The sequence below is a fragment of the Colius striatus genome, chromosome 3 (genome assembly GCF_028858725.1).
Source record: "Colius striatus isolate bColStr4 chromosome 3, bColStr4.1.hap1, whole genome shotgun sequence".
NCBI classification, from domain to species: Eukaryota; Metazoa; Chordata; class Aves; order Coliiformes; family Coliidae; genus Colius; species Colius striatus.
Window position 1 is genome coordinate 27,805,116 of NC_084761.1, and position 27,257 is coordinate 27,832,372.

Sequence of the window (27,257 nt, forward strand, 5' to 3'; positions counted from 1 at the left end):
GCTCTCTCGCGCCCGTGCCGCTGGTGGGCGCTGCCGGCCCGGCGCGAGAGCCGGACCCTCCCGCACCCGCCTCCCGGGGGAGCGCTGGTCACGCGCAGGGGGCGGGGCGAGCGGCCTCCCTCCCGGCCCCGCTGCGCGCCTGCGTACGTGCGCCCGCCCGCCCGCGCGCGCGGCTGGCCCCGCCCTTCTCCCTCACCCCCTCCCTCCCACCCCCTCCCCGCCCGCCCATGTGGTTCCCCAGCACCGCCGGGCTCCGGGCCGTCGGGTGAGTGACCTTCGCGCGGCGGACGGGAGGGGACCGGGAGAGACAGGACGGGAAGGGAGGGCTGCCAGTCCAGGCAGCGGCGTTTGGTCTCCGTGTGTCCCGCAGCTGAGAGCGAGGGGGAGCTGTGCCCCGCTGGGGCTTTTCCCTGCCGGCTGTGCCCAGGCCAAGGGATGTGCTGCGGACACGTCGCCGCTGCCACCCGAAGTGGTCTCGCTCTGCAGGGGGCTACCGACATCTGTCGTGGTGCGGGGAGGGGGGCGGCCTGGAAGTCCGGTAGGCCCCGGAGGATGAGGGGGCGCGCGCGTCTGTGTTACTGCCGCGCCTAAGGGCGTTAACGGTCCCACCTGTCCCCGCCGGGCGGGCCGAGCGGCAGGCGGCCTGAGCGGGTGACCCTCAACTGGTGAGACGGGGTGGGGGGGGAACCTGCGGCCTCTGGCGTTGGCAGGTCACCATCTCTTGAGCCCGGTGCTTTGGACCAGGCCGTGTTGGGGTTCGACTGCTTGTCCGCCAATAGCCGGCTACCGAGCGAGCGGAGGAAGAGCAGGAAGACAGCGGCAGGGAGCTGCTCGGCGGTCGGTGTAACGCTTCGGCTTAGGCCCCTTTGTTTTTCCGCAAGCTCCTCTGTGTGGAGTCGTTGTGGGGCTTATTTCTTGTCACCGTGACTTTGAGATTTTTATTTTTAAAGCTGTTTTTCTTCTATTTTAGAGAAAAGAGAAAATCAAACCAAGAACATCGAGAGGGATTTTCTTTTTAAAAAAAGTAATAAGGTGGTGAAGTTAAGGCTTAGCCTTCTAAAATAAATGCACCTTCTGGGATTTTTAAGTTTGACGTGGTGGGAGCTGTTTTATATTCATGAATAGAAGCAGTCTTAGCTTTTAATAAAGTCTTTATGTACTTTTCAGTGGCGTTTTTCGCATAACTGAAGCTTCATCCACTGGATAAAAAGGAACAGCTCACCTATTTCTATGAAACAAGAGTATGCACCAAAATTGGTTAGTATACAGTGTGAGGGTTCTGGAAGCCAAGAAAAACTCTACCTAGAGCAAGAGCCTATTTATGATTTATTCTCTAGGTTTACTTGTCATCTTCTCTGGAAAACACTTAAAATGCAGGTCTTGTTTTAGTGACTCACTTATTAGTGTGCTTTTGGTTCTGTTAAAATTTCTTTCACATCTTCCAGTTATATGTGAAGTGCACCATGTTAACAATATACCCATTGAATATTTATAACACAGGTACTGTTCCTTCAGCTATGCAACTGTGCAGTGCTTCATTAGGTCACTATTCCAGATGACCTGGCTTAAAAAGGGGATCAAGATGTGACATGTGTGTTATCAAGTGGTGGAAGTCCAGTCGCATTCTGAAGCAAGCTCTAATTATTTTCTCAAGTTCAGACTCTCACATGCATTATTTACTTATACTGTGACGTAAGGAAACTTCAGTCTCCAACAGCTGAATTTGCCTTTTCTGACAAGTGCCTTTTCTGACAAGTGTAATTGTCTTTCCATACAGACATTGATGGATGAGGGATGTCCTACCCTTTTGTTACCAAGATAAAAAGTAGGAAGATAACCCTTATGTTATTTGAATAATATTTCTGAGAAGTTCTATAGAACGTACTTCACATATCTGGAGTATATACATATTAGTGTTTCCTATACTCTTTCCAGGAGTGGTTTAGTCTTCAGTCTGATTAATTGAAATATCCCAAATTACTTCAAAGCCTTTATTCAATCAATGAACTAGAATACAGGATGAGACAACTATTTCCACACAATCAATGTTGCATTTAAATACTTGTCTAGAAAGTTATTTTGGCAAGTTATTTTGGCATTGCAGTGGTGCAGCAGAGGGAGCTCATCAGGCCAGCCTTTGAACTCACTTTGAACTCAGCATCTTCATGTTTTCTCATTTATTTGGTTTCTATTTTGTAAGATTTAAAAAAACAAAACAACCACCAACCAAAAAAATCCAAACTATGCAAGATTGCTTTGTTAAGCATCAAAACATTATTTAAAATGTCTTTTCACAATGACTGGGAAGCAGCATAACAACAGAAAAGTGAACCTATCTTTTTGACAGCATAGATTTACTCTTGTATATACTTGCTCTTACCTGTCTTCCCAACCCTATGGAGGGTCTGCCCTGTGTTGCTGTCCCTGACTTCCCCAGTACCAGGAAAATACCAAGTTATCTCCTGATCTAAAAAGCAGAGGAAGGACCTTGCAGAGTCTAGAAAGCATTTCTTGCCTGATAGCCCAACAGCACGTGAGGTCAGTGAGTGTCTGCAGAGTGAGCAAGGAAAAAGATTATATTGAGGTTGTGATTCTACTAGACAAAGCATTCTGATATGGATCAGAATAGTAAGATGACCCAGTGAACTGTTTAGGACTGGTGGAGTAGGAACTAACTTTTTTTTAAAGTGTTAAAATAGAAGGTGCCCACTTTGACTTTCTGGTCATTTCAGGTATTTCTTTCTGCCCTATAATATTGTGGCTTTCTAGGATGCTTATTCTAGTATTCAAGTACCTGAAGTTGTCAATTTCTATTTTCACAGCAACTTACTGTAGTGTTAAACTGTTTTTCTTTTTTCTGTATACTGAGTCTTAACTACTGGCTTTTTAGAAATGCAAAGGAATGTATTTATTAATCTTATTGATTAATTTTAACTTGTTATATTCAGACAAACTTATTTTAACAATGACCATAGTAGAGAGGGGCAGAATAAATTAATTTTGGATTAAAAATGCCGTGTATTGAATTACACTATTTTGAAGTGTGATGAAGTTGTTTAGAGTGCTTAGTATCAAGGCATCTGAAAATACTAGAAAATAGTTGAAGGTAACTTTCTAACCAAGTGTTTGATTATTAAATTTGTTTTCTTAGGTATACACAGATCCTGGAACTTTTTTATTTAATTGATTAATCTGTGTCTTGCTGACCAAGAAACCAGATTTGAACGTGCTCTTTTTTTTTTTTCACCCCTCCTTCCTTCCTCCTTGGAAGAGCACAGTAGTGGCTCCCTGTTCACTTCAGTAAGTATTGCTTTGAAAAGAATACCCAGCTTGCCTAAAATCTTGTTTGCTTTAGTTATGATTGAGCAAGTGTATTTGCTGAAAGATAAAAGATGGTGTGGTTTCTTCCCTGAAGGGAGTAGGAGGATCATTTTCAAAACTGTAAGAAATGAGGTGGTGAAAACTGGAAAGGAATGGATAAAATAAGGGTTAAGATATGTGTTTGAGACACCAATGAGGAAAAGTTTGCAAAAATAAGCTTTCTCTGCAACAGTGACTGGAGCTACTTTTTTTTCTTTTTAATAAATTAATAATTATGTAGAATAATTATATCGTTAGAGCCATAGTTTCCTGATTTCTTAAAACCAAATATTTTTTCAGGCTTCCATTCTGAGGTATGTTTATGAAAGCCCACATTGACTGAAAAGTTTTTGCCATCTTAGCTATCTTGACAGGACAGAGATTAATGCCACTCTCTGTTTTATCTGTTCAAGCAAAATACAGTTAAGACTGGTTGAAGATGTAATTCTGTGACCCTCTATGCCTCTTTAGTTGACTTGTCATCGCTTACATAATAAATTTCTAGGTATATTTGAAATTCCTACTCCTAAATTCCATTTTCCTAAAAAAAGCTAGTGTTTATATTAACTGCCTTTGTGTTTTGTTTCAAATGAAAATAACCGAATGTCAAGGTTAACTAACTTGGAATAAAATGGTATAGGCTTTTGTTAATACAGCTATCAGAATAAGAACTTGCATTGTAATACAATCCATGAACTTGCCAGTCAACCCCTTTAATCACCTTGGGTTTACCTCTTCTTTTTTCTAGATGTCAGTTTGCTGCTAATGGGTGTAAGTAAATTAGATGTCTTGTACAGAAAGCTTCTCCTTACTAAACTTTTCATCAGAGGATGGGGAAAGCCAGAAGATCTGAAAAGGTGACTTGTTAAAAAATAACAGCATAAATTGTATTTCATATAAAAAGAAACAACCCTTGAAGTTACAACAATTGTTACTGTTCTATATTTAAAAACAATGAAGTGTTAAGGTTTGTTTTGTTAAGGAAATTGTGTTTCCATAACCAAGAGATTTAAAAGAAGTCTTAAAGGGATTTGCTGAATGTGTTTAAAGAGGCTCTTCTTGAAAGAATGTGTGTCAAATGACACTTTTCATTTATGCATATATGATGGCATACCTCGAGCTGCATCTCTGAAATTTGCTTCTGAATAAAAACGTGGTGAATTTTTGCAGGGGAATTATTCTCTTTAATGTCAAAGAGACTGTTTCTGGCTTTCTGTGACGTTTTGATAAAAATGAGATTCAAAAGTGTAAGATGCAATCAGAAGTTTCTCTCATACTCAAAGTAGTGAAATCATTCTTTTTAGGTGTCTTAAAAATGAGAAAAAAATGAAGTACTTAAAAATATTTATTGGTTTATATTAGTTATTAGAGTAATACCCAAAAGTTGAGCACTTACATTTTTTAAAGTGTAAAAATTTACTGAATATATATTCTGCATCATGTAGTATTTAAATAGGAATTTATAAATCTGCATTTAATAAGCTAATTCTTATATATTTTAAAATCAATAACGAATTTTTTTTAAAAAGACTGAAAAAAATGTTCACAGTGGATAACAGTGCATGGAGTCTGTAAGAGTAATCACTAATGTCAAACAGCAATCAAGAAGCATTGCTGGTAGTAATGATGGTATCAGCTATGGCTCTTCCTTTTTCATAGTGGGGAAAAAAAAACCTCTCTCATGAGGTCAAAAGCTGTGGGGGAAACACAAAGCAGGCTTGGTAATCTGAAAAGTGGAAAAGGAATTAGTTTTACGTGTTGGCCCTGAGTGGTAAGAAGATGAGCTGTTCCTCAAGGGCATGGCCTCACCTGGATGAAGGAGGAAAAATACTCCTTCCTCCTGACTCCTTACATTGGCTAGTGGAAAGAGGGAATACCACTCCCTAGTATGCAAGCCCTGTCATGCCAGAAACAGTGTCAGTTGTCAGCTTTTGTTTCTCAAGCTAGTAACTCTGAAGCTCCACTAGAAGAAATTAGTTTTCTTATACTTCAAGCATTAACTGAGATTGATTAACTGAGTACTGACTATGCTGCTTAGCTGTAATCTGAAGTTTTATGTGCTTCCTTGATGTGATGACTATTGATACTCTATTTCTTTACTCTTTAATCATTAGCAGTAGTTGAAATTTCTCAACACAATATTTAGACTTCAGTATCCTCTGGACTATAGAGGAAGTAAAGACATTCAGTATTTTTGGAGGATTTGGAGTCAAGTAGAACATCCCTTCAATTACCTGACCTTCCACACTCATATGCCATACCTTTACCCTTATTTTCTCAGAAATGCTTAATGCACTTGCTGTTCTCTGTAAGAGAAGCAAAGTCTACTAAGAGCTAGTTTTTTATATGGTCCTTTTGATTTGTTTTTCTTTGGTTGAAAAGGGGAATACATAATTCCTGTTATACTGTTGTTCTGTACTTTGCACCCAGATCTGCTGATTTATGGTCAGAATACATTGTTGTGTGTATTTACAATTGTAAGAATGAACAAGTTATTCAATAACTCATTTCAGGTGCTTAACCAGTATCATTGTGTTCCAGTAGGAAGTTCTTACGTTGCTATACACAACCATTGCGTTCTTGTTCTCTCACTGAGGAGAGTCTTGTTTCATTTTTTCTGTAGGACTGACCATTAAGTGTCAGAAAAAAGCAACTTGATTTACCTCTTAGCTTTCTGTTTCCCATGCAATGCAACCCTCTTCCCTTGACCTTCTGACTGCCCTCTTGTTAGATGCAAAGATTATATTTTTGGTCCTCCTAGCTTCAAGGATGTGCTGCGAACTCATTCAGTTTGCCGTCCAACAGAAACCCCCTGCCTTTTCCTGCAACAGCTGCTATCTAGTTGGGAAGTTCCCAGCCTGTATTATTGCATGGAGTTGTTCTGTCCTTGGTGGAAGATGTTGCAGTTTTATCACTGAGCTTTGAAGGTGTTGACTGACCTGTTCTTCCAGCTTATCCAGGTCACTCTGAATGCTAGCCCTACTTTCCTACTATCAACCTCACCCTTCCATTTGTGTTCATGATCCTCCCTAAGTGCTGCTAGTAACCCGTTTCCAGCTAGACTTCAGATCATTGACACCAGTACTTTGATGTTGACAGTCTAGGCTGTTTTTCACCCATTCAGTCTGTATTTTCTCAGTGTGGCTACAAGGATATGTAAGTATAGGATGTTGCTACATCTTATGTTGAAAACTTGTCATTGTTCAGATTATACTACTTAAGACCTGTGCAACCACAAGCAATGTAGTTGAGCCATTTTAGGGGGGCATTTAAACTTAAAAAACATTCTTACATAACTGCCCTTATAGGTAACGTGATGAATCTGTAAATGCAAAGCTAGCTTCATAACTTTTATCTTCTTTGTGGCTTACTTCAGCCTCTGAAATTTTATAAATATATATATATATCTGTCTTCTCTTTTTTTTAGATTTAAAGTTGAATCTTCTCTACTTGTTTCCTTTCAACAGAATATTTGAATTCAGAAAGATTATTGGAAACAGGGAAAAATGCCAGACGCTGGTTTCAAAAGATTACCCAGTGTTCATTGACAAGGTACTTAAGACATGATGCAGTGTAACTAAATTTCTTTTCCTGATGGAATATAAAGGTGAAATCAACTTAGTAGTTACCAGGCTGTTTTTACAGGATAGAAAAATTGAACGCTGATGTTTTCCTGATGTCTGATGTTACCACAGCATGACTTGCTGCTGAGATTGTCAGCTGGGGACTTGAGTTAGGGAGTACACAGACATAGGGTGGTCAATGCACCTCTGACAATATTCAGTCAGTATTTGCTGATCACATTTTCTAACAGGTGGCACTAACTGCCTTTACTAGTGTTACCAGTTGCTCTGTATCAAGAAAAGGACACTGGAATGGGTCTGTGAGGGAAGAGAAGGTGAGGCTGTAGAGGCACAAGAAATCAGTTAGTATGACTTCTCAAGTGCTCCTGATTGGGATTGGAAAAAGGAGTTGTGCTATTTCTATCTGCATCCCTCACTAGGAAGCAATTGTTGCCCTGAAGACTTTTCGATCTCAAAAGTGCGAATAGGGGATCAGAAACGAAGAGCAGTTCTAAAGTCAAACAAATCTACTGGTGGGCAATGCTGTGCCAAGCTAAATGTTTTTAAGTTTACTGGTTTAGGGTTTTTTGTTTTTTAGCTGCTGTGAATAGAAGACAATGGCAAAAATGTGAAATGGTGTTGGAAGGGATGGGAAAATGAACAGTCACGTTGGCTGGTAGTGAGGAATGGAAGGAAACTGAAAGAACAAAGCATCTGTATCTGTACAGATCTGCAAAGTATCTGTACAGATACTGCTTTATTTTCTCCCCAGTAATACCTTAGTTGTGAGGTTGAGATCTTAAAGCTCAAAAAATGCTGAAAACTTTGTATGTGTTAAGAAAGTTATTTACAATGGGACAGTGTTACATTTTATTCCTTGATTCCTTTAATAGGTCATTTAATAAAAGCAAAATTTGAAACAAATGTTCTTTTTTATCCTATAACAACTTCTTCAAGAGACTGGCTTTCAGAAATAAACTATTATCTTTGTATCCTCTCTAGGTTGAGGAGCAATCCGACTGTAAAATCCTTGAGGGGCACTTCATTTCCCCATTGGCTCATTATGTCCCAGGTATCCTGCCAGTTGAATCTCTTGTAGCAAGGTAGGAGAAACTGAGTGATATTTCCTTTCTGAAACTAGTAGGGCAGAGAAATAAGAATGGTCTATAAGTAGTTCTATTGCAAAGCTAATTTACTGTAATATAAATCACCTGTAAATATTTCAAACTTTTTTGCACTAATGTGTTGAAATAGGTTTTGATCTCAAAAGAGAAGATAAATCTTACGATAATTCAATCTGTGTGTAAATAAATGTTTATAAGTCCCCCGTATGGGACTTTTGTTTGTCTGTAAAAAAACTTTGGGTCATTTTTTAAATACTTGTTTCTTTTTTTGCCAAATGAACAGGATGCTAGAAATGAAGGATACTATAGCCAGGACAGTAGTTTGTTTTATACATAGCAGGAGAAGCTGTTTATATGAAAGAAGCATGTTTTATTGTATTTGAAGGAACCATTACAGCCTTCCATTTACATTGCGTATAAAAATATGTATACTGAAGTAAAGTTCATTTAATTATAGCAGAGAATCTGGTGCCTTTCTTTCTTGGCAACCCAAAAAACCCAATCTTCACAGAAAGCTGGCGGTCAGAAGATACTGGCATTTCTGCTGGTTTCACACTAACAGTGCTTTGCAATTCAGAAATGTGTTTGGAAAGAGAGATTAATTTTTGTTTGCTTTCAGTTTTAGTTAAACTTTCATGATGGGATTTTTTGACAAGCTTTGTTTAGTAACTTAAGTTACTATATTTAACATAAAAATTTGTCAGCTCAAGTTGATACTTGTCAATTTCATCAATGTTACTGGCTGGTGGTTTTAGGTGTACTTAAACATGTAACACTAAGGAACCTCAGCAAAAGTTTGATTGTCAAAATATCAGTTGTCCTCCACCTTTCTGTTGGTTAGGGAAAGAAACTGTGTCTTGACATTATTGGACTAACTAGTACCATACTGGAAAATATAGTATACCAATTGTTTTCTTATAGTTTGTACTCAAATTATGCTACTGGTTACGTTGGATGGTATTGTTAACAGTTTTGACTAACAACCCTTAAGGTTGTTGTGCATTGGGTGAATATTTTTTTTCTCAAGTGCCACACTGTTGTAGGTAACGGTGCTTCATCTTGTGGGGAAAATACCAGTGTCTCAGAAGAGATTTCCCAGTAGCCACAGTAAATAACTTGAGTAGCAGTGACATCACATGATTGCTATGTTGTATGTAGAATAGTTTCATGATTTGTATGTTGGACTTTTGATTTCTTTAAAAAAAAAAGAACCACGTTGCTCATGTTAATCTTCAATTTTAGCTGTTGTGCACTCAGGGGAAAAATAGTAATGCAGCCTAGGAGAGCTAGTCATACTTGTTTAGGCTGGTCTTCATCTCCACTCTGCAAAATTTAAATTGTGATGATGAGGTAGTAGTCTGTTTTGGGAACATGATCTTTCAGCTTGGCTCCTTTTCTTGTTCGGCATGTATTATGTCCTACTTTTGGATTCCTTTCTTTACTGGATGTGCTTATGAAAAATGATATTGCTGAAATGCTGGCAGTTAGCCTGCATGGGTTATGAAAATACTTTATTCTGGGGGAGGGTTGTTTGTGGGGTTTTTTTTAATAAAATTCTCTGTCAGCTTGTAAATAGATAAACTTACTTTGCTAAAATAGGTGTTTGTTTCTCATAGGTTTCAGTTCATCACACCTAGAAGATGGAATAGCAAGCACAGACCTGTGTGCATTCATTTAGCAGGCACTGGAGATCATGTGAGTACGTAAAATGTAAAATTGATTGTTATTAAGAAATTAATTTTATTGTAATATATATTTTTACCTCTTATTTTTAGCACTTCTGGAGGAGACGCACATTAATGGCACGCCCAATGATTAAAGAAGCCTGTATGGCTTCCCTATTGCTAGAAAATCCTTATTATATCCTTTTGTGGAAAGCAGTAGTTAATGTTCTCTCCAGAAGGCAGAAGACATCACACTGGTATAGTATCTAGTTTGTGGATTGGCTTCCAGTGGACTTTTCAGTGGACAGAAGCAAAGAGCAAAGTATGACCATTGCATGAAAGGCAATATTAATATAATATGCTACTTTTAGACAAAGTCTTGCTTTTGCAATTCTTAAACAATGTTTTCTACAGTTTCTTAGTAGTAGTCATCAAAGTTCTGATAAGAATCTATCTACTCATCAAAGTACCACTACAATTCCATTAGCTGTGACAGTGTGAAAATTATGATTTTTGTTCTACATCATACTGTGTGACTTCTGGACATTTGTGATTTTTAAAATGTTAAATTTTGTCCTGTCATCAACTAATCAGTAACTTCTGTAACACTGTTACTCTGTTTTATTAAATAGAATCTCTTGCTACAGTGTTTTCCTAATTATATACCTTACAAAAGTAAAATCTTACATTGCAAACTACATCACCAAACTACATTTAACTTGATTTAGTTCCAGTTAAATATTTGGCATTTAAGTTCTAAATTTCATTTAATCTGTGCTGTTTATATATGTGGTTTATTTTACTTTAGTTTTTGTTTTAATTGCCAGATTTTATCTAGAATGTTTTTACTTTCTTTAACTGAAGTCTTCTACATGGCTGTAGAAAACCTAAGGATCAATTGTAAGTATTTATTAGTGACATTCATGGATACTTTTCAAAATACCACTTTTTTTTTTTTATCTACCCTTTGCTAGACTGCTTTGTCATTTTTTGTATTGAGATCACAGTGATCAGGAAAGTTTGCCTGAGATGCACTTGCAGTGTAGGGTGAGATGATTTCCCGATTCATGACTATGCATGTACAAACGCTGCAATTACGTTTCAGTCAACTGTGAATAATCTTGGATGCGATAGCAATTATAACAGGAAAATACACTAAGATTTTGTTTTTCCAAGAAATTTTAAGGATTTACAGAGACATATAAATTAATCTAATGTTGCTTGTTTATTAATCAGGAGAAACTATGCAGTTGGCATAGTATTTTACAGGACTTGTGCTCTCAGTTTCTTAAATATGAATTTAGATGTCTAATTAGGCATTCCTCTTTTAGTTTTCACATTGTTCTGCACCACTGAAGTATAAATGGAATTCAATAGGATATGTGTCACAGGCAAAGCGATGATTTTAGTCTACCAATATTTCTTAAAGTCCAAATATCAGTTGGTGTTTTAATCTTAACTTGGACATTCAACATGAATAGAAGACACATAGATGGGTTTTATTTTTAAACCTGGCCATTCTGTCAGGACTTCACCATGAACATTGTCTCACACTACAGCATTTTAGACTTTCTAGATTTTATTTAGAATTCCCAAATCTGGAAGCTTTAGAAAATTGCTCTTTAGGAGAAAATTTTAATTTGAAAAAATGTCTGTTTTTTTCTATGTAGATGCTGAGTTGTGATTTTTTTTTTTGACCACTTTCTTTAAAAAGTGAATTACGTTTGTCAACTAAGGTGACTATTGTAAAATTGATTTTTTGCTAAGAAAACTGCTTAAACATGCATACATACTTTTATGAATGCATTTAGAAATGTAAGATGAGAGGAAAATGACAGGAGGGTACTGGACTACATCACAATCACAGAACCATGACGATTGGAAAAGGCCTTTAAGGTCATCAAGTGTAACCCCCAACCTAAAACTGCCAGGTTCGTCATCCATTGGTGAGGTTTTTTTCTCCCAATTATTGAGGATTTGATGCAGAAGAATAAACTAAATATTTTGGCCAAAGTATTTCTAACTCTTTTCTCAGGTGTCTAGCTTGACTGCTTAGTATATGCGTGATGCGGAGAAGGATTCTTTGAAAGGGAAGTGCTCAGTCTAATATACCAACCAGTAATTGTCACTGTCGATTGGAGGTTAAAAAGCAGCAGCAGTGTGTGTAGTTAATATTGCTAGTAAGAGTGTTTAATAAATATAGTAGCTGGAGAGGGCTAAGGAATCTCATAACAAAGCTGTAGGAAAGAATTACATTAGCCTATAAACACTGGTCTGCAGCAGATATGTGTGTTTCTCCCGTGGCTTGCACAGTAAGTTTTGTCCTTGTGCTTCAGAGTGTCTCCAATGCGACTGTAGCCTGTTGTAACCTGTGTGATACTGAAAATACACAGTCCCCCCACCCCAAATTATAGGTGTATTAATTTCTCTGTAAAAAAAAATATTTTTTTTGCTTTTTAGAGTCACTCTGATGGTTCAGCTGAATAGCTTTCTACTTTTTTTCTTCTGTTTTAATGCTTTGCAGTACACTACATGAATTTCTCAGTACCGTGACAAACTTCCCACTTTACAATTTCAGTCTTACAGTGACACTGATGAGTGCTTCCAAAGCTGACATACTGATTGCTCTTCAAATGTTGTGTGCAATTTTTCAATGATGTAAAACAGGTAAATAAGAAAAAAAAGAAAAAGGATTGTTTCTGCAAATGAGATAGTGTATATCTAGGACTGTATGACTTTATTTCTAAAAGATACCCTATAACTTTACAGAACAGAATATCACTGCTAGTAAGATTCTAATGTTGACAATATCTGTTTCTAGAAGACCAGGCTGTCAGTAATATGACATTAGAAGCTTAGTCAATTTCTAGTCAATTAGGAGGAAAAAGTACAAGTGCCAGAGAATCTGGACTTGCTTTTTCTGCTGTTGAATCAGCAGAAGTTCAGCTCCAAAATTCTTTGGAATTGTGGTCAGGCTTTATATAAAAGTATGTATACAACGATGAGAACTGTCCAAATCTAATTTTAGAAAATAAATCCTATATTTTCCTTTTCTGGGGAGAAAAGACGGTCATGTTTAAAAAATGTCTCGGACCTGTTTGTGATGGGAGGAGCTCTTGTTCTAGAATCGGCAGCTCTTTTGCACTGGCTAGAGAGAGAAGGCTATGGACCGCTAGGGATGACTGGAATATCCATGGGAGGACATGTAAGCTTTTCTATTTCCTGTTCAGTAATTTTTGTTTTAACTTCTCATTCAATCATTTAGCATATGGAAAGAAAATGTTTTATAGTGTTCCTCTCAGAAGTATTTTAAAATAAACATTTAGAGTAATGAATTAGTGTAATTCTCAATAAGTGCTGACAAATCATAGAGGCCTTTGTCAGCCATCTCTTGACATCTTAAGAAGAAATCTTAAGAAGATTTTCACATAATTATGGGGTTTTTTCCATATGGAAAAGAAGTGTTTTCTGAAAGAAATTTTATGCTGATCAATTGTTATTTCTCTTTTCCTCCAAAAAAGTTCTGTCTTTGAATGCATTGTATGAAATGCCTTCTCCTTGCTCTAATTGAGCTGACTTTTGGTGTCAGTTCTGTTCCCATCTTTTTTTTTCTCCAGTCATTGTTATTGGTTAGAGAATATTTCTGCAGTGAAGTGGATAACATTTTGTATATGACACCATGCATATTCAAACTAAAACAACAGGGTGGTAGTAAGACTAATATACAGTTAAAATATTACTGCTCATGTCTACAGATAATCATTGGTCAAAGCTTATTAAAACAACATGCCTTTGTTTTGCCAATCCTTGTTGGTTTGTGTTAGGCACTAACTACATAACATTGGTAATGGTAGTGTTTTCTAAAGGGAAAAGAATTTTCCCCCCAAACACAATTTTATAAATCTATATGTCCTAAATGTACAAAGGACCTTTGTACATAAACATTACCCTGCTGAAACAACTTTTGTGTTAAGCATGTTTTCCCTGTCTTATTTGTAAGTTGGAGTGGAATTTTCAAACTGATATGTGCACCACTAACCATGCAGGATACTTCAAATGCTGTGGGAATAACCGAGTACTGTATCACACAGGCATGGAATATTTTGCACTAAGGGGTTTGCTCTGTTGTTTAGTTTAGAGCAATAAAAGAAAACTTGTCAAGAATATACCATATAGGCAAATTCTGTACATTGAGTTTCTTTGCTACGCTTTTTCTGGGATAAACAGAGTCACAACATAGGAGACCTCTAAAGATTGTGTAGTCCAAGCCTCCTGCTCAAGCAGGTCTGCCTAGGTCAGGTTGCACAGGAACGTGTCCAGGTGGGTTTTGAAAACCTCCAGAGAAGGAGACTCTGCAGCCTCCCTGGGAAGCCTGTGCCAGGGCTCCACCACCCTCACAATAAAGTTTTTCCTTCTATTTAAGTGGAACTTCTTGTGTTCCAGCTTTTGTCCATTATCCCTAGTCCTATCACTGAACATTACAGAAAAAACAGTTTTCCCTATTCACAAAAATGTGTTCTGACAACTGATGTAAAAATAATAATTTAAACTTTAAATGACAGAAAATGAGTCCACCTAACATGCTGTATTACTTGTCCACATTTTGTTTCCAGTATACGAATTTTAAAACTACAGAATTTTAACTGGTTCTTATAGATTGTTTTCATTTTGCCTTCAAATAAGCTTGCAAGAGCTTGATTAAAAGGCTTTATGTATGTTTTTCATGGTTTAAAACAACTAAAAGGTCAAAATAAATATTTTATTGGGAATTCTTGCAATAAAAACCCATTAAATCTTGAAATTAGTCCTAACCAGAGCAACGTTTATTAGGGAAATCATTGAAGAATAGGCTGTATAGGGAAAAGTATATTCCGCTGCCACAGTCCTTACCTGCTTTGGAACTGTGTGATGGTTCGATACTACATAAACAATTTTACCGTATTTTGAGTTCAACATTAAAATACGTAACAAGTGCCTTTGATTCTAGATGGCTTCACTGGCAGTGACAAACTGGCCTAAACCATTGCCATTGATTCCGTGTCTTTCCTGGTCAACAGCTTCTGCAGTCTTTACTACGGTAATTAACATATATTATTGTTAATAGACTAGAGTGTAATTGGATATGTAAGTTAAGAGGTTTGAGCTGGCCCCATTCATCTTTTCAGTTAGCGCATTGCATCACCCTGTGTCCTTTATTAGTGACTAGTGGCAAAACCCACCCTTCCTGCTCAAGATGGCCAACATATGCTAAGGAGGGTAACTTTGAGCTACTTCTATGGGTCATGCACTGAATTAGAGGCCGGAGCTGGTTTGTGGAACAGTGACTAGAATCCTGGTCTGAATGTGGGAAGGTGAGGAAGCAAGCCATGAAAACATGGTTTCTTCTGCTCAAAGCCTGACTCACTTAAATAGTTGAGTAATAATGCTGTTACTCCCATGGTACCTGTTTTCACTACTACTGTTGGGGTAGGTGAATGAATAGACTGGCTTTGACACCTATTGTTGGTCTAGCCCCATCTAGATGTGTGTAAACTGTAAGTAGGACTCTCTTCTGCTGCCTTTTTGTTTATTTGTTTTTTAAGGGGAGGTTGGTTTCCATTACCTATGTTATAATAAGTCCTTATGCTTTGGTTGCAATAATTCTAAGGGTTATCTGGAACCCTGGTCAGAAGTCCACTAGAAAAATCAAGTCACAGATTGGAACGGATCGATTTTTCTCTGTATACCATTATTTTGGAATGATCTGTGAGTTTTAGTCATGTACTGTATGCTTGTGTTTATAATCTCAGGGTGTGTTGAGCAAAGCAGTGAACTGGAGAGAGCTAGAGAAACAGTATTTTACACAAACGGTTTATGAAGAAGAAATCATTCAAATGCTTGAATACTGTGGAGTAAGTATAGTTTATTTTCGGCATTTGCTAATATTTTCATGTGCAAATCTAAGAAATAATTTAACTTCTTTTTACTTTTGGTAAAACTAGCCAATTTTTAGCTAAAATGTGTTTGCTTATTGTTTTCTCATGCTTTTGATAAATTTAAGCTTTGAAGGAAAACCTTCTGAAAAACAGAGGCTAATATTTTGATTTATAATGTGTACTAAGTATAGCCCTTGCTACAAGTTTTCCGTGACTGCACTTGGCATAATCTACAACATAAAACAAATTTAATAAAGCATGGAAACTGTAGATAGTATTTCCCAATAACTGGCTTTATATTCTGGAAAACCAAGAGCCTGGCAGGTAAATATAAAAAGATTATTTATTGTCCTTTGAAGGAATTACTTCCAAATATTTAATGCTGTAGGGTATTTTTAATATGCAGCAACATTAGTTTATTTTTCTAGTTTTAGTGTACTGGATCTCTCTGTTTCTATGTGTAACGCTAGCGCTTCCTCAGCTTTAAACTTCTATTGCATAGACATTTGGGATAAACATGAAGTAAAGCTTTCCTAATTAGCTTCTTGCTCCTTATGAAATATAATTTATTGTCTGCTTTTTTTTTTCTTTTTGCTTTCTTCTTGACTCCTTTTGGCTAAGATTAAAAGACTCTTCCCAGTGAAAATTTAGTTGACTCACCACTCTTAGATTGGAGTGATAACTGAGAATTCCTTATATGTTGTAACACTGTCTTCTAGCCAATTCTGATAAATAACCTTTTTCCTAAGATTCTTTGCTTTGTGGCAGTCTTTTTTTCAGATCTTAGAAGAAGAGAGACTGGGGTGGAGATAGCTACTTAGGTGTCTGCCAAAATATACTCCAGGAACAATGGAGCAGACAAAATGAAATGAAGAAACATTTCAAGACGTTCAGTTTGTGTCTTCATAGTATTTAGCAATAGCAAAACTTTAGTCATAAACGTAACACTAGACCTTGTCAGATGTTTTTATTGCCCAGAAATTTAGGCTTAAATGACTGCAGTTATAAATTTGGAGTTTTTAATATAGAATTCAAAGCAAACATTTGTTATCTAAAGCTACCATATGTAAGTACTTCCAGCATTTTTGAAGCTGACAGAAATGTAGAATGAAGTTATCAAGAAGCTATGATGATCAGGATTTGAATGATATGCAGGCTGAAAATAACAAGTACTGTAAGCAGTGCTGTTTTTATCTTTTTTTTTCCCTTTTTTAGTACTGAGTTGATATTAAAAGTAAGATAAACCAACTGATTTAAAGGAGAAACCCTTAATAAATTATCTGTTGTCTCTGTTCAGACAGATTCTTTCAAGATGGGACAAGACTTTGTTAAAAACTTCCCTGATGATGTGGACAGTCTGGAGGATGTGGATGTGACTTCCAGAATGTTTGACCTTGATTCCTCAAACAAGACTATATCTAAAGAAGCTGTTCACAGCTTTACCACAAACAAAAGTACTCTAAGTGCCTCATCAGAAAGACTCTTAATACAAGATACTTCTAAAACACAGTGCGTAAATCAAACATTTTCAGCTAGTAGCATTAGCAGTAAAAACATAACCAGCCCACAAGGACACAGGATAAATATAAGAAGAAAGAATGAGACTTTACAGAGAGAATCCTTAAGGTTCATGAAAGGAGTAATGGATGAATGTACCCATGTAGCTAACTTCTCAGGTATGTATTTTTTTTGTTTTAATGTCCAGTTTGGAAAACTGAATAAAATACAGTGGAAGGAAAGATATTTTCTTCTCCACTGTGTAAACCTCTTGTTTATTTTAAGTATTAGTCAGTAGCATCTATTTACCACTCCATTTCCTAATTATTTTCCTATTTCTTAATGGCTAACTAAAGATAAAGTGAATTAAAGATTTGCCTTTCACTATATGTGCACATTTTTTCCTCTGTCTTGCTGTGGCTATTTTCAGATATGAATTAGTGCTAATTTTTATTTCTTAAAAGGAAAAAACATCTGTGTGATTTAAGTACTACCTAGATTAATTAATCTGCTAATAAGGTTTTTTCAAGCAGATTCAAATACATTTCATAAAGCAGAAATCCAGTATTGACTTCAGATAGAAAGTAGCCTGTATAGCTGAGAATCAAGCTTGAATGTGACCAGTAAAAATGCAGAGGTCCTTCTGGGATGATTCAGTCTGGTGAATATAGTGTTTCCCAAGACTAGCATAGCATATAGAGGGAGCTGTAGCCCAGCCAGCCCTAAATCTGATGAACGTGCATTTCTTGGCATCTAGGATAAATCCCTTTCAATGGCCGCTTGCAGGCAATGCAGACAAGTGATTCCTTGAAAGGATTTTGCTGGAGTGGGGGCTTGGAATTGTTTTTGTGGCAGTCCACTCAGACAAAATAGTCCAACTGCACAGGTACCTGCTGAGGACTTATCATAGAACATACTTCGACTTCAGACAGGTTTCTGACAGAGTTATCTTTGAATGTCAAAACATTCTTGATACTGAGGCGCTGTGCAACTCATTTTAACTCTGGGAAATGCTGAAAAATTCCAAATATTTCTACACTAGCACAGATTTCTTGACTGGGACAATGTCCAGATCACTGCTAGCCAATGATGTTTTGTGACGAATACCAGTGACATGCTTTCCTTAAAGCTTTGAAAGTTGTTTCAATAGACAAAAAAAAAAACAACTCCAGAAACTTCTAAGTACAGCCGTTTATCTAGATGCTTATCCAGGTAGCACGTAGCTAAAGCATTGACCTTTCTTGAAACTTAAACAGCTCTGTGAACCTAATGCACGTGTCAGAGATGTAGTCCTTTGTGTCAGTTGTCTCTTAGGTTTCTTCTGCTTCATCCTCTGCCAGAGTATCCTTGCAGTGTTTCTAGAAAGGAGCTTCAGAAAATCTGCCTAACACTCAGATTTCATGGAAAACGGAATGGAAGACTAGAATCTATCTCAGCCTTACACGTTCTCTGTACATGATGTAGCATGTATGAAAGAAGAGGATCTAAAGTACTTGTGCCAACCCATTGTTGTCAAACATCTTGACTGGTCACTCTCTACCATACCACATATATTCTTTGTGAAGAGAGAACTGTTCTGTGTTCAGTGTAATTTTGGTGTTATTTTTTTGTTAACATGATTTTGGTGTTGCTCCTGTCAGTCAGTAATCTGACAGGTGAAATTATCTTTGTAAAAAAGAAATATATATAACAATGTGCTGAGATTTTTTTTCATAACTAAAACACATAAGAAACAGAACAGAAAGTGAACATACACTGCACTTTGACCTTTCATATGAGAAGTTGTCTTTTTTCCTCTCCCGGAGGAAAAAAAAATATACAAAGCTTTTACTTTGTTGAATTTCAGATATCTCCCTAGTTCTTTTCACTGAAAAAAAGAAAGAGATCTCAGGGAGCTGACCTGAAAGCCATCGGATTTTGTTGATAAGGGGAAAGAAAATTTTCCTGTCATTCCTCAAAGACTTTTGAATTTTTCAGCTTTTAAGGGAGCAAAGGGGAATGATGTGTTTGTAATCTCAAAAACCAGATAAATTCTGCTGGACATTTCAGAAAATTTAATTTTATTAAAACTTAGAATACTGTTAATTTTTTTTTAGAAGTGTCTGTTTCTTACCTTAGATTAATTAAATTTTGATTTGTTTTTCTTTAGTTCCAGTGGACCCAAGTTTAATTATAGTTGTACAAGCTAAGGAGGATGCATATATCCCTCGAACTGGTGTGCGTAGTCTTCAAGAAATCTGGCCCGGATGTGAAATTAGGTATCTGGATGGAGGTCATATCAGTGCCTACCTCTTCAAACAAGGACTCTTCAGGTAAGGTAAACAGGATAGTTTAAAAATAATTCAAAGTTTAAAACCATATTTTTTCTTCTAAAAGCAATGAATACCAAATTCTGCTTTGAAGAACAAGTTCTCCTATCTGAAATAAAGAGAATGTCAGCATTTTCATTTTATGAGCAAAGATGGGGTGCAGCGTAGATCAAATCGTTGAGTAAGTTGCTGGCAAGAGAACAATCATTCTGACTCTGGTTTTCCTATGAAAGCTTTTAGTTTATTCATTCACTGGACACTAGATAATATTTTTTTAAGCAGTGACCACTTGTGTAACAGTTGTCTTGTTACAGATATTGTCTTCTGAGAATTAAAAAACACAGATGAAGATGAGAATTAAAATACAAGCTTGTCTGCAAATGAGTAGTACTTGTATGAGTTCTTGCCTTAGTAATGCTAGGTACTAGCTTTCTCAAGACAGTTATAAAAGGCAGGTATATAAATACAGTTTTAAAATTTAAATACTTGTGCTGTTAGTTGTAAAATATAAGGAATTGACTGTACATTCTATTTAGGAAGTCTAAGCAACAACAAAAAGGAGTAGTAGCAATATACCAAGCCCAGGGTATGCTAAGCACTAACTTACTGTGATTTAAAACTTCAGCCTTATTTTATGAGAGTTGCTCAAAAAGTATAAATTATTTATATGTATCTGACACATTTTCTGACATGTTTGAGGAGAAAACTCCTAATTCATTAACATTTGTACTCATTAAAATTGGTAAAGTCCCACTCATTCCTGAAACATACATTACTGGATTGAAGTGAGGGAGCCCAGAAATAAGTGAAGACAACCATCTAATATCAAATTTTATTGAATGCTATTTTAAAATTATGATGATAGCTTTGTAAACGTGTTTGTAAATATACAGAAATATGCCACTTATCTTCCCTTTGCTGAATTTTACAAATGATGTTGTTTTTAATTTGTTTCAGACAAGCGATTTATGATGCATTTGACCGCTTTCTTCAGAAATACACGGTTTAAAAACCTTCACAGTGTATTCAAACGGATCTCATTTGCACTTCTGCTTACTGGAACTCATATTTGGAAAACAAGCCTCTTGCAGTGTTGAGTAGATGGTCACTGACTGTTGTAGATAACTACTGTAAAAAATTGTCAAGTACCAGCATTACTTTTATTTCAACCAAATACCATTCTGGCACACTTGCTTCAGCTTTGCCTGTGGAAAAAAAACAATGGCAGCATTTGTTAGTGCGGAATAGTTCACGTACTTCATCTTTAATCACATTGTGAATTCCTTTAATTTGGAATAAATTCTGAATTGTGTATCAGTTGAAAACAGACCAACCTCACTATTGAAATAATGTAAACCTTCTGTTAGGAGTAAGACACTGTCTTCCATTTAGTGTATTCTGAGTTTATTCCAGATAGTTGGGTTTCCTCTTGCTTCCTCATCCCTTTGCTCTTCTATTGTTTTGTACTATGGCTTTGCCAGCACTTGGCCTCTTGTATTTGTCACCGATTTTCTCTAATGTGAGTTTAAAATGGGCTCTAATGGAAGGGGCAGCATCAAATTCTGCAAAAAGAGGCTTCAAGTTTGAATGAGTGAGACAGAGAGATTTCATTTGATGTATCCGTGAGGTTTTTTTTCTGCCATTGAATTAAGACTGTGCCATTCCAGAAGAATCATATAGCAATTCATTCATCAGTTTCACAAAAAAAGTGGAATAAGTGAAAATGGAGTCTCTTAATACTTAATTGTTTACATGCAGATATCATAAACTTTTTATTCTAGACTATTTTTATAGTGCTAGAGGAAATAAAAATAATTTTTCTTTAGAACCAATGGCATAGTGAGTCTGTTTCTAAGTAGTTATGTCAACAACAGATTATATGGTGCTGTAAAGACCTGTTGGAAATGTATCAACAGAGGTCCTTTTAAAAGTGCACTCAATGTTGATATGCAAAATGCAGTTTCCCTGTATTAAAAATGTGAGACTGAGGATTGTAGAAAACAGTTTGGTTAGCTTCTTATTTTTCAATGCTATTTTTTTAATTAGAAGGAAAATTTAAAAAAAAAAAATAGATTATTAATGCATTTAAGAAGATCCAGAGTCTATTGTTTCCTCTTTTGAGATGAAAAATACCATGAAATTACATTAGAATAAAAGATTGCCATGCATCAGCCGTATATAATATTTGTCCACATCTTTTTTTGTGGTATCTCCTATAGCATTCTTTTAAAGCCAGTTTGCAGAGAAGTTGAAAAGGGAAACACTTCAATATTATTTTTAGTGCAGTAATGACCAGAGGTACACAGAAGCAAACAGAAAAATCTGTTTATTGGCATATGTGACTTCTACACCTTTCAAATCAAGTGCTTCATTGATCTATGTGGTTAGAGTAATAGTTTTTAATAGGCAGAGTGTGAAGCAAAGCAAGCTCGCTTTATATAAGTACATTCTCTTGAATTTTAATCTGGCAGAGAGATCTAGTAACCAGAAAGAAATCATGGTTCACTTGAAAATATGTTTAAGTAAAACTTAACAGTTTATAATAACCCAAATTATTTGATATGAATTTACTGAAAATGCAGAAGAAGTGATATTCTGTTAGAAGTTAATTTGCTTTTTCAAGTGTTTTGTCATCCTTTCTTTAGGCAGTGTTTGTTTTAAATCTATTTGGAAAAGGTGTGAAGTGACTGGCACATTTAAATATAGTAAAACACTGAACGTTGGAAGGTTTTTAAGTAAACTTAACAAATTTAAAGATGAAGACTTCAATACTATGCTACATGATGTATGGAATTTATGTTTTACAAGACCATTGTCTGCTGTCACCAACTTTTTTAGCTCTCATATTTTCAATGTATTTGTGTGTTTTATGTCCCGTTTGTGTTGCAGCTGTGAGAAAGGGAGATAACTGATGGCAACGGAAAGGGCTTGAATAAATGGAAGAGTGAAAAGACAGATTTTTGTAAAGTGGGGATTAAACACACACACAAAAAATCAACTTCTCTACGCTACAAAGTATAATATGACAAAGTACCTTCAAAGTGCCCAATACTAGAAGTTATACAACTGATGGGAACTTGACCACTTAAGGTTAGTGTTCTGTTGATGTTACCAACAAGGTTTAACTTGCCAAAGGGGCAATCACAGAGGTAGATTTCTGTAACTCCTGTTGGTGTGGGAGCATCTTTTGAGAATAAGCAGTGAAAGCCTGGTCTTTGACAAGAATGAGAAATCACACTTTGTTATGTAACTAAAGTAATGTGGACAAATATGAAAGCCTAGGAAGAAGCATTTAAGGAATTTCTCAGGTTAGAATAATGAAAAGGAAAAATGAGCTCTGTGGTCTGTTTCTGCCAGTTACCAGGCAGAGGAAGCTTTTAGCTGGTCTGTGAAGGGGGAAATCTTGGTGTGTAAATGTTTTTAACCTTTGGAAAATTGACTTTTTAATTCACATTTTAAAGTTAAATCTTAAGAAAGCATTATTAATAATCCATTTTGATGTTAAATGAGAATGTGATTTTAATGCAACCACTGCATGAGAAAAATATCAGAATAAGATTCCTGCACTAAATAAAAACAGCAGACAAGCCTTTCTGTGTGTCAAATTTACGGTAAAACTGGCCTTGATTTTTTTTTCTTGTAATATTTTTCAATAAAATTCTAAGAAAACAGATGTGAAGGTGTTTTTCTTTCATGTTAACAGGAATTCAAAATGCATGTTGCTGTCATAGAATCCTTTTTATTTTACTAGCACTGTTGCACAAGAGTAGTTAATCTGCAGGACAAGATAAAAGCTTCACATAACAAACAGTGATACAGCTTTCATGTTTTTCTACATGCAGTACCTAGTAAAGAAAATAAGCTTGGATCATCTAATTAAGATACTGTCATGATTCCAATTTTGTACCTCTCAGTAGCTTCACTGTGGTAGAATTTGTTGAACTTACTTAAAATCCATTTTACTTTTAAGACAGTCGAAATTCTGTACTACTTCTTCCTGCTTGCTGCTGTGTTCCAAGCAAGGCTGTGTTGTACCATAATAAAGTCCCAGCATATTGTGGGGCTGTCTAGGAGTAATTGAAATCATCACCCCTGCAGTTAATGGATGTTCAATGGGAAGGTGGGTAAAGGGTTTGGGGTGGTGCTGCTGCCAGAAGAGGAGGCTATTTCATCGTCTGCAGCAGCCTGTCATATGAATGGGAATATCACATGCTAGCTGAAAGGCTGCTTTGTACAGACAGCTGTAAATATTACTGGCAAGTGCATCTATGAGTCTTAATGTTGATATGCAAAAATAAATTATAAAAAAGAAGTACTGGAAAATTGTTCCGGCTTACTCTGGAATTGAAGCAATCATTCTGCTTCACGTGTTTCTCTCCTGGCACTTAAGTGTTTATCACCATCTGGAACAGAATGCATCTCATCATGGTCAAATGAAGCTTTCTGTAATTTTCTTTATCCCAGGCCTGAAAAACACCCCTCCTCAGAAGTGACTGGTTAGCAATTTATTTTTATTTAACAAGGATGGATCACTTGTGTTGTATTACTCTAGGAACTAGTCTGCAGAAATGTACTGTTACAGGAAGGGATCTGTTGCTATTTCTTGCTGGAACTTCATATGCATGTAAATACTTTTAAAATAGATCAGAAAGTGGAAATCCTTGGATCCTCATGCTGTTTTCATTTAGTAGCTGCCAATACTTTGAGGCAGGTAATTTTTATTTTTAAATTGATCTCAGTTGATTCTGTCTTGAGTCACTTTTTAAAAAACCGTTCATCTTCATTACAGTTGGTTGGGCAGGGAAGTTTCTTTATCTTAAGCTGTCAGGTTCCCTGTCAGCTTGGCTGTAATGATAAGTTACATGGTATTGAACGGAGGTTCATATAGTCTGCAGGCATGTAATTCCTCATGAAAAACTGAGATGAGTAAAAGGCCACTATATTGTATAGTCCTATAATTTGCAGTGTTTTCTGCTATGCTTGGATGCTTCCACACAAGAGCGAAACAACCTTTTAAATGTAAATTAGCTCCTAACAATTGTTATTCTCTCTATTTCATGTAATGTAAATCTCTTTTCAAGCAGGAGTATTTTAAATGCTGTGAGTTTTAAGTCCTGTGGGTTTTGCCAAGGAAGTCTGACTACCAGATGGTAACAAGGAGGATGATACAAAGTGGACAAAGAATTAAGGATGAGTCTTACTCAACTGTAAAAGCTTTTTATATACTCTTCAGGCCCAGTCCATCCAATAAAGATTTATTTATTATTTATTTACACGGTAAATCTTCTGCTACCACAGAGATGACAAAACAAGTATGTACAAAAGCTGCTCAAGCCTTCACGTTCCTGGTCACCTTTACTATTTTTTTGCCCCCCAATATTTAACTCTTAATAAGTTTCCTGCTTTTTCCTTCTCTGGTCAGGTTCCTGCTCTGCAGTACTGCAGTGCTTCTCAAGTCCCAGTTGGCCCATGCATCTGCTTCCTTGTCTGCTAATACTTGTAGGAGAAAAAGAGGAAACAGGAGTTTAATCCCCTTCTTAGTACTGACATAAGTAGGGCCTCTGCACTTCGATATCACCTCTGTGTTAACTTCTTAGTTTGGGAAACAAAAGATGTGAAAATGATTTTTGAACAGGTAGTGTGATTGTAATCCTGTTTTCAGGAATGTAGATGTATACAGATACTGGCTTTTTTCCAAGTGAAAATTACTAAGAATGCTTTCCTCAGTTTCAGATAAATTTGTGGCTGCAATATGCAATTGGCATGTCCTTCATTAGTAAATTTATTGCATCAAAAAAAAAAATCAAGTCCTTAGTTGCAAAGAAAATGCTTATAAGAGTTTGAAGATATGCTTTAATTTTAATCAGTCTATCTTTTTACTCTTTTTTGGTGTAGCTTTCAGATGAACAAAGAATATAAGTGTCACTTTTTGTACAAAATGTGCTCAGAAGCAGTAGTATTTTTTTTGTCTGTGAAAAGAGAAATTCCTCATTTATTACCAATGTTTGGAGCTTAAATCTGCAGTTACATGAGCATTTGTGAAAATATCTGTGGTTTGCTTAAAGTAGCATAAAAGTTGCGGTAGATGTTTTCATTTCAAATCCCTTTACCACAACAGGTCATTAATATCCAAATATCTTGAAGAAAGCAATAAGCATGTGAGTGATTTCTTCTTTGAGGCAGACATCTGTCTCCATCGAATGACCTGACCTCATCACACGTGACTTAATGACCGTTCTCTTGGGAGGAAGGCATCCATCAGCCACTTCTGCAAGTCAGGATAGTTGAAGTGCTTGGTGTTGCAGAAGATCGCCTCTGTTCTTCTGAGCTGCTACTGTACCCACAGTGACAGAGTAATCCTAAAAATACCTCAGGGCCTGAAAAACTGAGCTATAGTGGGAGTTTGTGTGGTTTTTTTTATGATGAAGGGGTAAAACTGCATACAAACTCATTAAATCAGAGAATAATGTTAACCCAAGCAGAAAAAGATTTTCTGCTGCAAAACACTGGACCCTACTTTAAACATATTTGATTAGCTTTATAAAAGCCTGTTTATGAATTTGCTTATTTCATTAAAAAGCATTTTGTTGGCATTTTTTTGGAAGACCTTTTATAAGAAAGGGAGTAAAATGGGGCCAAGAAACTGAATAGAAGAACTAGGAGAGGAAGGAGTGCCTGAAGGTGTAATGAAGGAGAACTATGGGACCACTATGAGAGTGTAAAGAGAGAACAGGGAGATGCTGCAGTGGCTCTCCTCATTCTGTGACCATAGCACTTCTGGGATAATCAGCAGCAGAAATGCTGGCGTAAATTCCCAATGAATCCAGCAAGCATGGTACAAGCACACGTCCTATTGCCAGATGATTTCTGGGAGAAGGTTGGCAGAAAGTAGAGAGGTAGAAGAGGCAGAGGGTGTGATAACTGAGGGTACCTCTCTGTAGCAACGGTGAAATGATACAGGAATCCCTTGCTACTTGGGCCCAAGTATGTTCTCACCTGCCCATTGAACGTATTCTCTAGGCTGTGCTGCTGGAAGTGCTGAACCGGAGATGTCCACTTTATCTTCAATGAATCCTGTTCACCTTCCTACTGAGACTTTCATCATATTATACAAAGATAAAATGGACCTATAAAAATGAAATGTCCCGTAAGTGTTGAGAGCTCAAACCGTCATTAAGGAGGTGTGTCTGTAATGGAGAGCAAGGACAGGGCACCCACTGTACCTTGTGCTTTCCTGTCCTACCATCACCTGCCCTCTTCAGCTGTGGTTCATCTCTGCCTTCCACTCAAGCAGCCAGTTTCAAAGTAGACTGGATATTAAAAAAGAAGAAAAAAAAGCTGGTCCTAGTGAGGTTTTTGGAACTGTGCCATGTTCTCACTTCAAAGCAGGTGTTGGGTGATTTATGTATTACGTTTTTCAGCAGCAGTGAGGCGTCCTGAGTTAGCGTGTTTCTGGGCTGGGGTGTGTGAGTGGGCTCAGTTCTGAGCGCCCTCGGGCGACTGCCCGTTTAGCATCGTACGCTGCGTACCTGCGTGGCCTTATTTTCTTTTTAATTAACGCGAGCTCATTAATACGAGGTCAGAGGGGGTGACTAACAGAGGCGCCTGAACTCTGCAAAGAGGTTTTCAGTGGAGTCCCTGCGCTGCCCTGCGGCGCGCCTGGCACGTTACTTAAACAGACTCTTTCTGCGGCCCGGCTTCTGTGAGGGGAAAAAACAGCGTGGCCTCAGCACCGTCGCTTCCAACGACGCGCGAAGGAGGAGCCGCCGTGCTCGAGCCCAGCCGGTGTGAGGTCATAACGCAGGGGAGTGCCCCTAGGCCCCGC

General features: G+C 37.1%; 1 protein-coding gene across 4 annotated transcripts; it reads left to right on the plus strand.

Annotated features, from left to right (window-relative positions):
* Positions 1 to 211: 211 nt before the first annotated feature.
* ABHD18 (abhydrolase domain containing 18) lies at positions 212 to 23,105 on the plus strand. 4 transcript variants are annotated; one of them, XM_061993434.1, is made up of 15 exons: positions 212 to 265; positions 1,168 to 1,257; positions 3,152 to 3,300; positions 4,109 to 4,217; positions 6,828 to 6,912; positions 7,926 to 8,026; positions 9,664 to 9,742; positions 9,823 to 9,907; positions 10,584 to 10,611; positions 12,778 to 12,916; positions 14,699 to 14,788; positions 15,501 to 15,602; positions 16,924 to 17,302; positions 19,273 to 19,435; positions 20,390 to 23,105. In XM_061993434.1, exons 4-15 carry the CDS (start codon positions 4,126 to 4,128, stop codon positions 20,439 to 20,441), a joined length of 1,395 nt encoding a protein of 464 aa, XP_061849418.1. In that variant the 5' UTR covers positions 212 to 265; positions 1,168 to 1,257; positions 3,152 to 3,300; positions 4,109 to 4,125; the 3' UTR covers positions 20,442 to 23,105. The 4 variants fall into 4 exon arrangements, with proteins under 4 accessions (XP_061849418.1, XP_061849415.1, XP_061849417.1 ...); XM_061993431.1 differs by lacking the exons at positions 212 to 265; positions 1,168 to 1,257; positions 3,152 to 3,300; ... (3 more) ...; positions 9,664 to 9,742; positions 9,823 to 9,907 and adding an exon at positions 12,236 to 12,378; XM_061993433.1 differs by lacking the exons at positions 212 to 265; positions 1,168 to 1,257; positions 3,152 to 3,300; ... (3 more) ...; positions 9,664 to 9,742; positions 9,823 to 9,907 and adding an exon at positions 12,290 to 12,378 and having other exon boundaries at positions 10,588 to 10,611.
* Positions 23,106 to 27,257: the final 4,152 nt, after the last annotated feature.

What these genes read in the sequence shown, in the direction of transcription:
- ABHD18 (XM_061993434.1), top strand. Translation starts at nt 4,126, where the DNA reads ATGGGTGTAAGTAAATTAGATGTCTTGTACAGAAAGCTTCTCCTTACT. An exon ending in AAATGCTTGAATACTGTGGA is followed by an intron (nt 15,603 to 16,923) that starts GTAAGTATAGTT and finishes GTCTCTGTTCAG; the next exon opens with ACAGATTCTTTCAAGATGGG. An exon ending in TTCAAACAAGGACTCTTCAG is followed by an intron (nt 19,436 to 20,389) that starts GTAAGGTAAACA and finishes AATTTGTTTCAG; the next exon opens with ACAAGCGATTTATGATGCAT.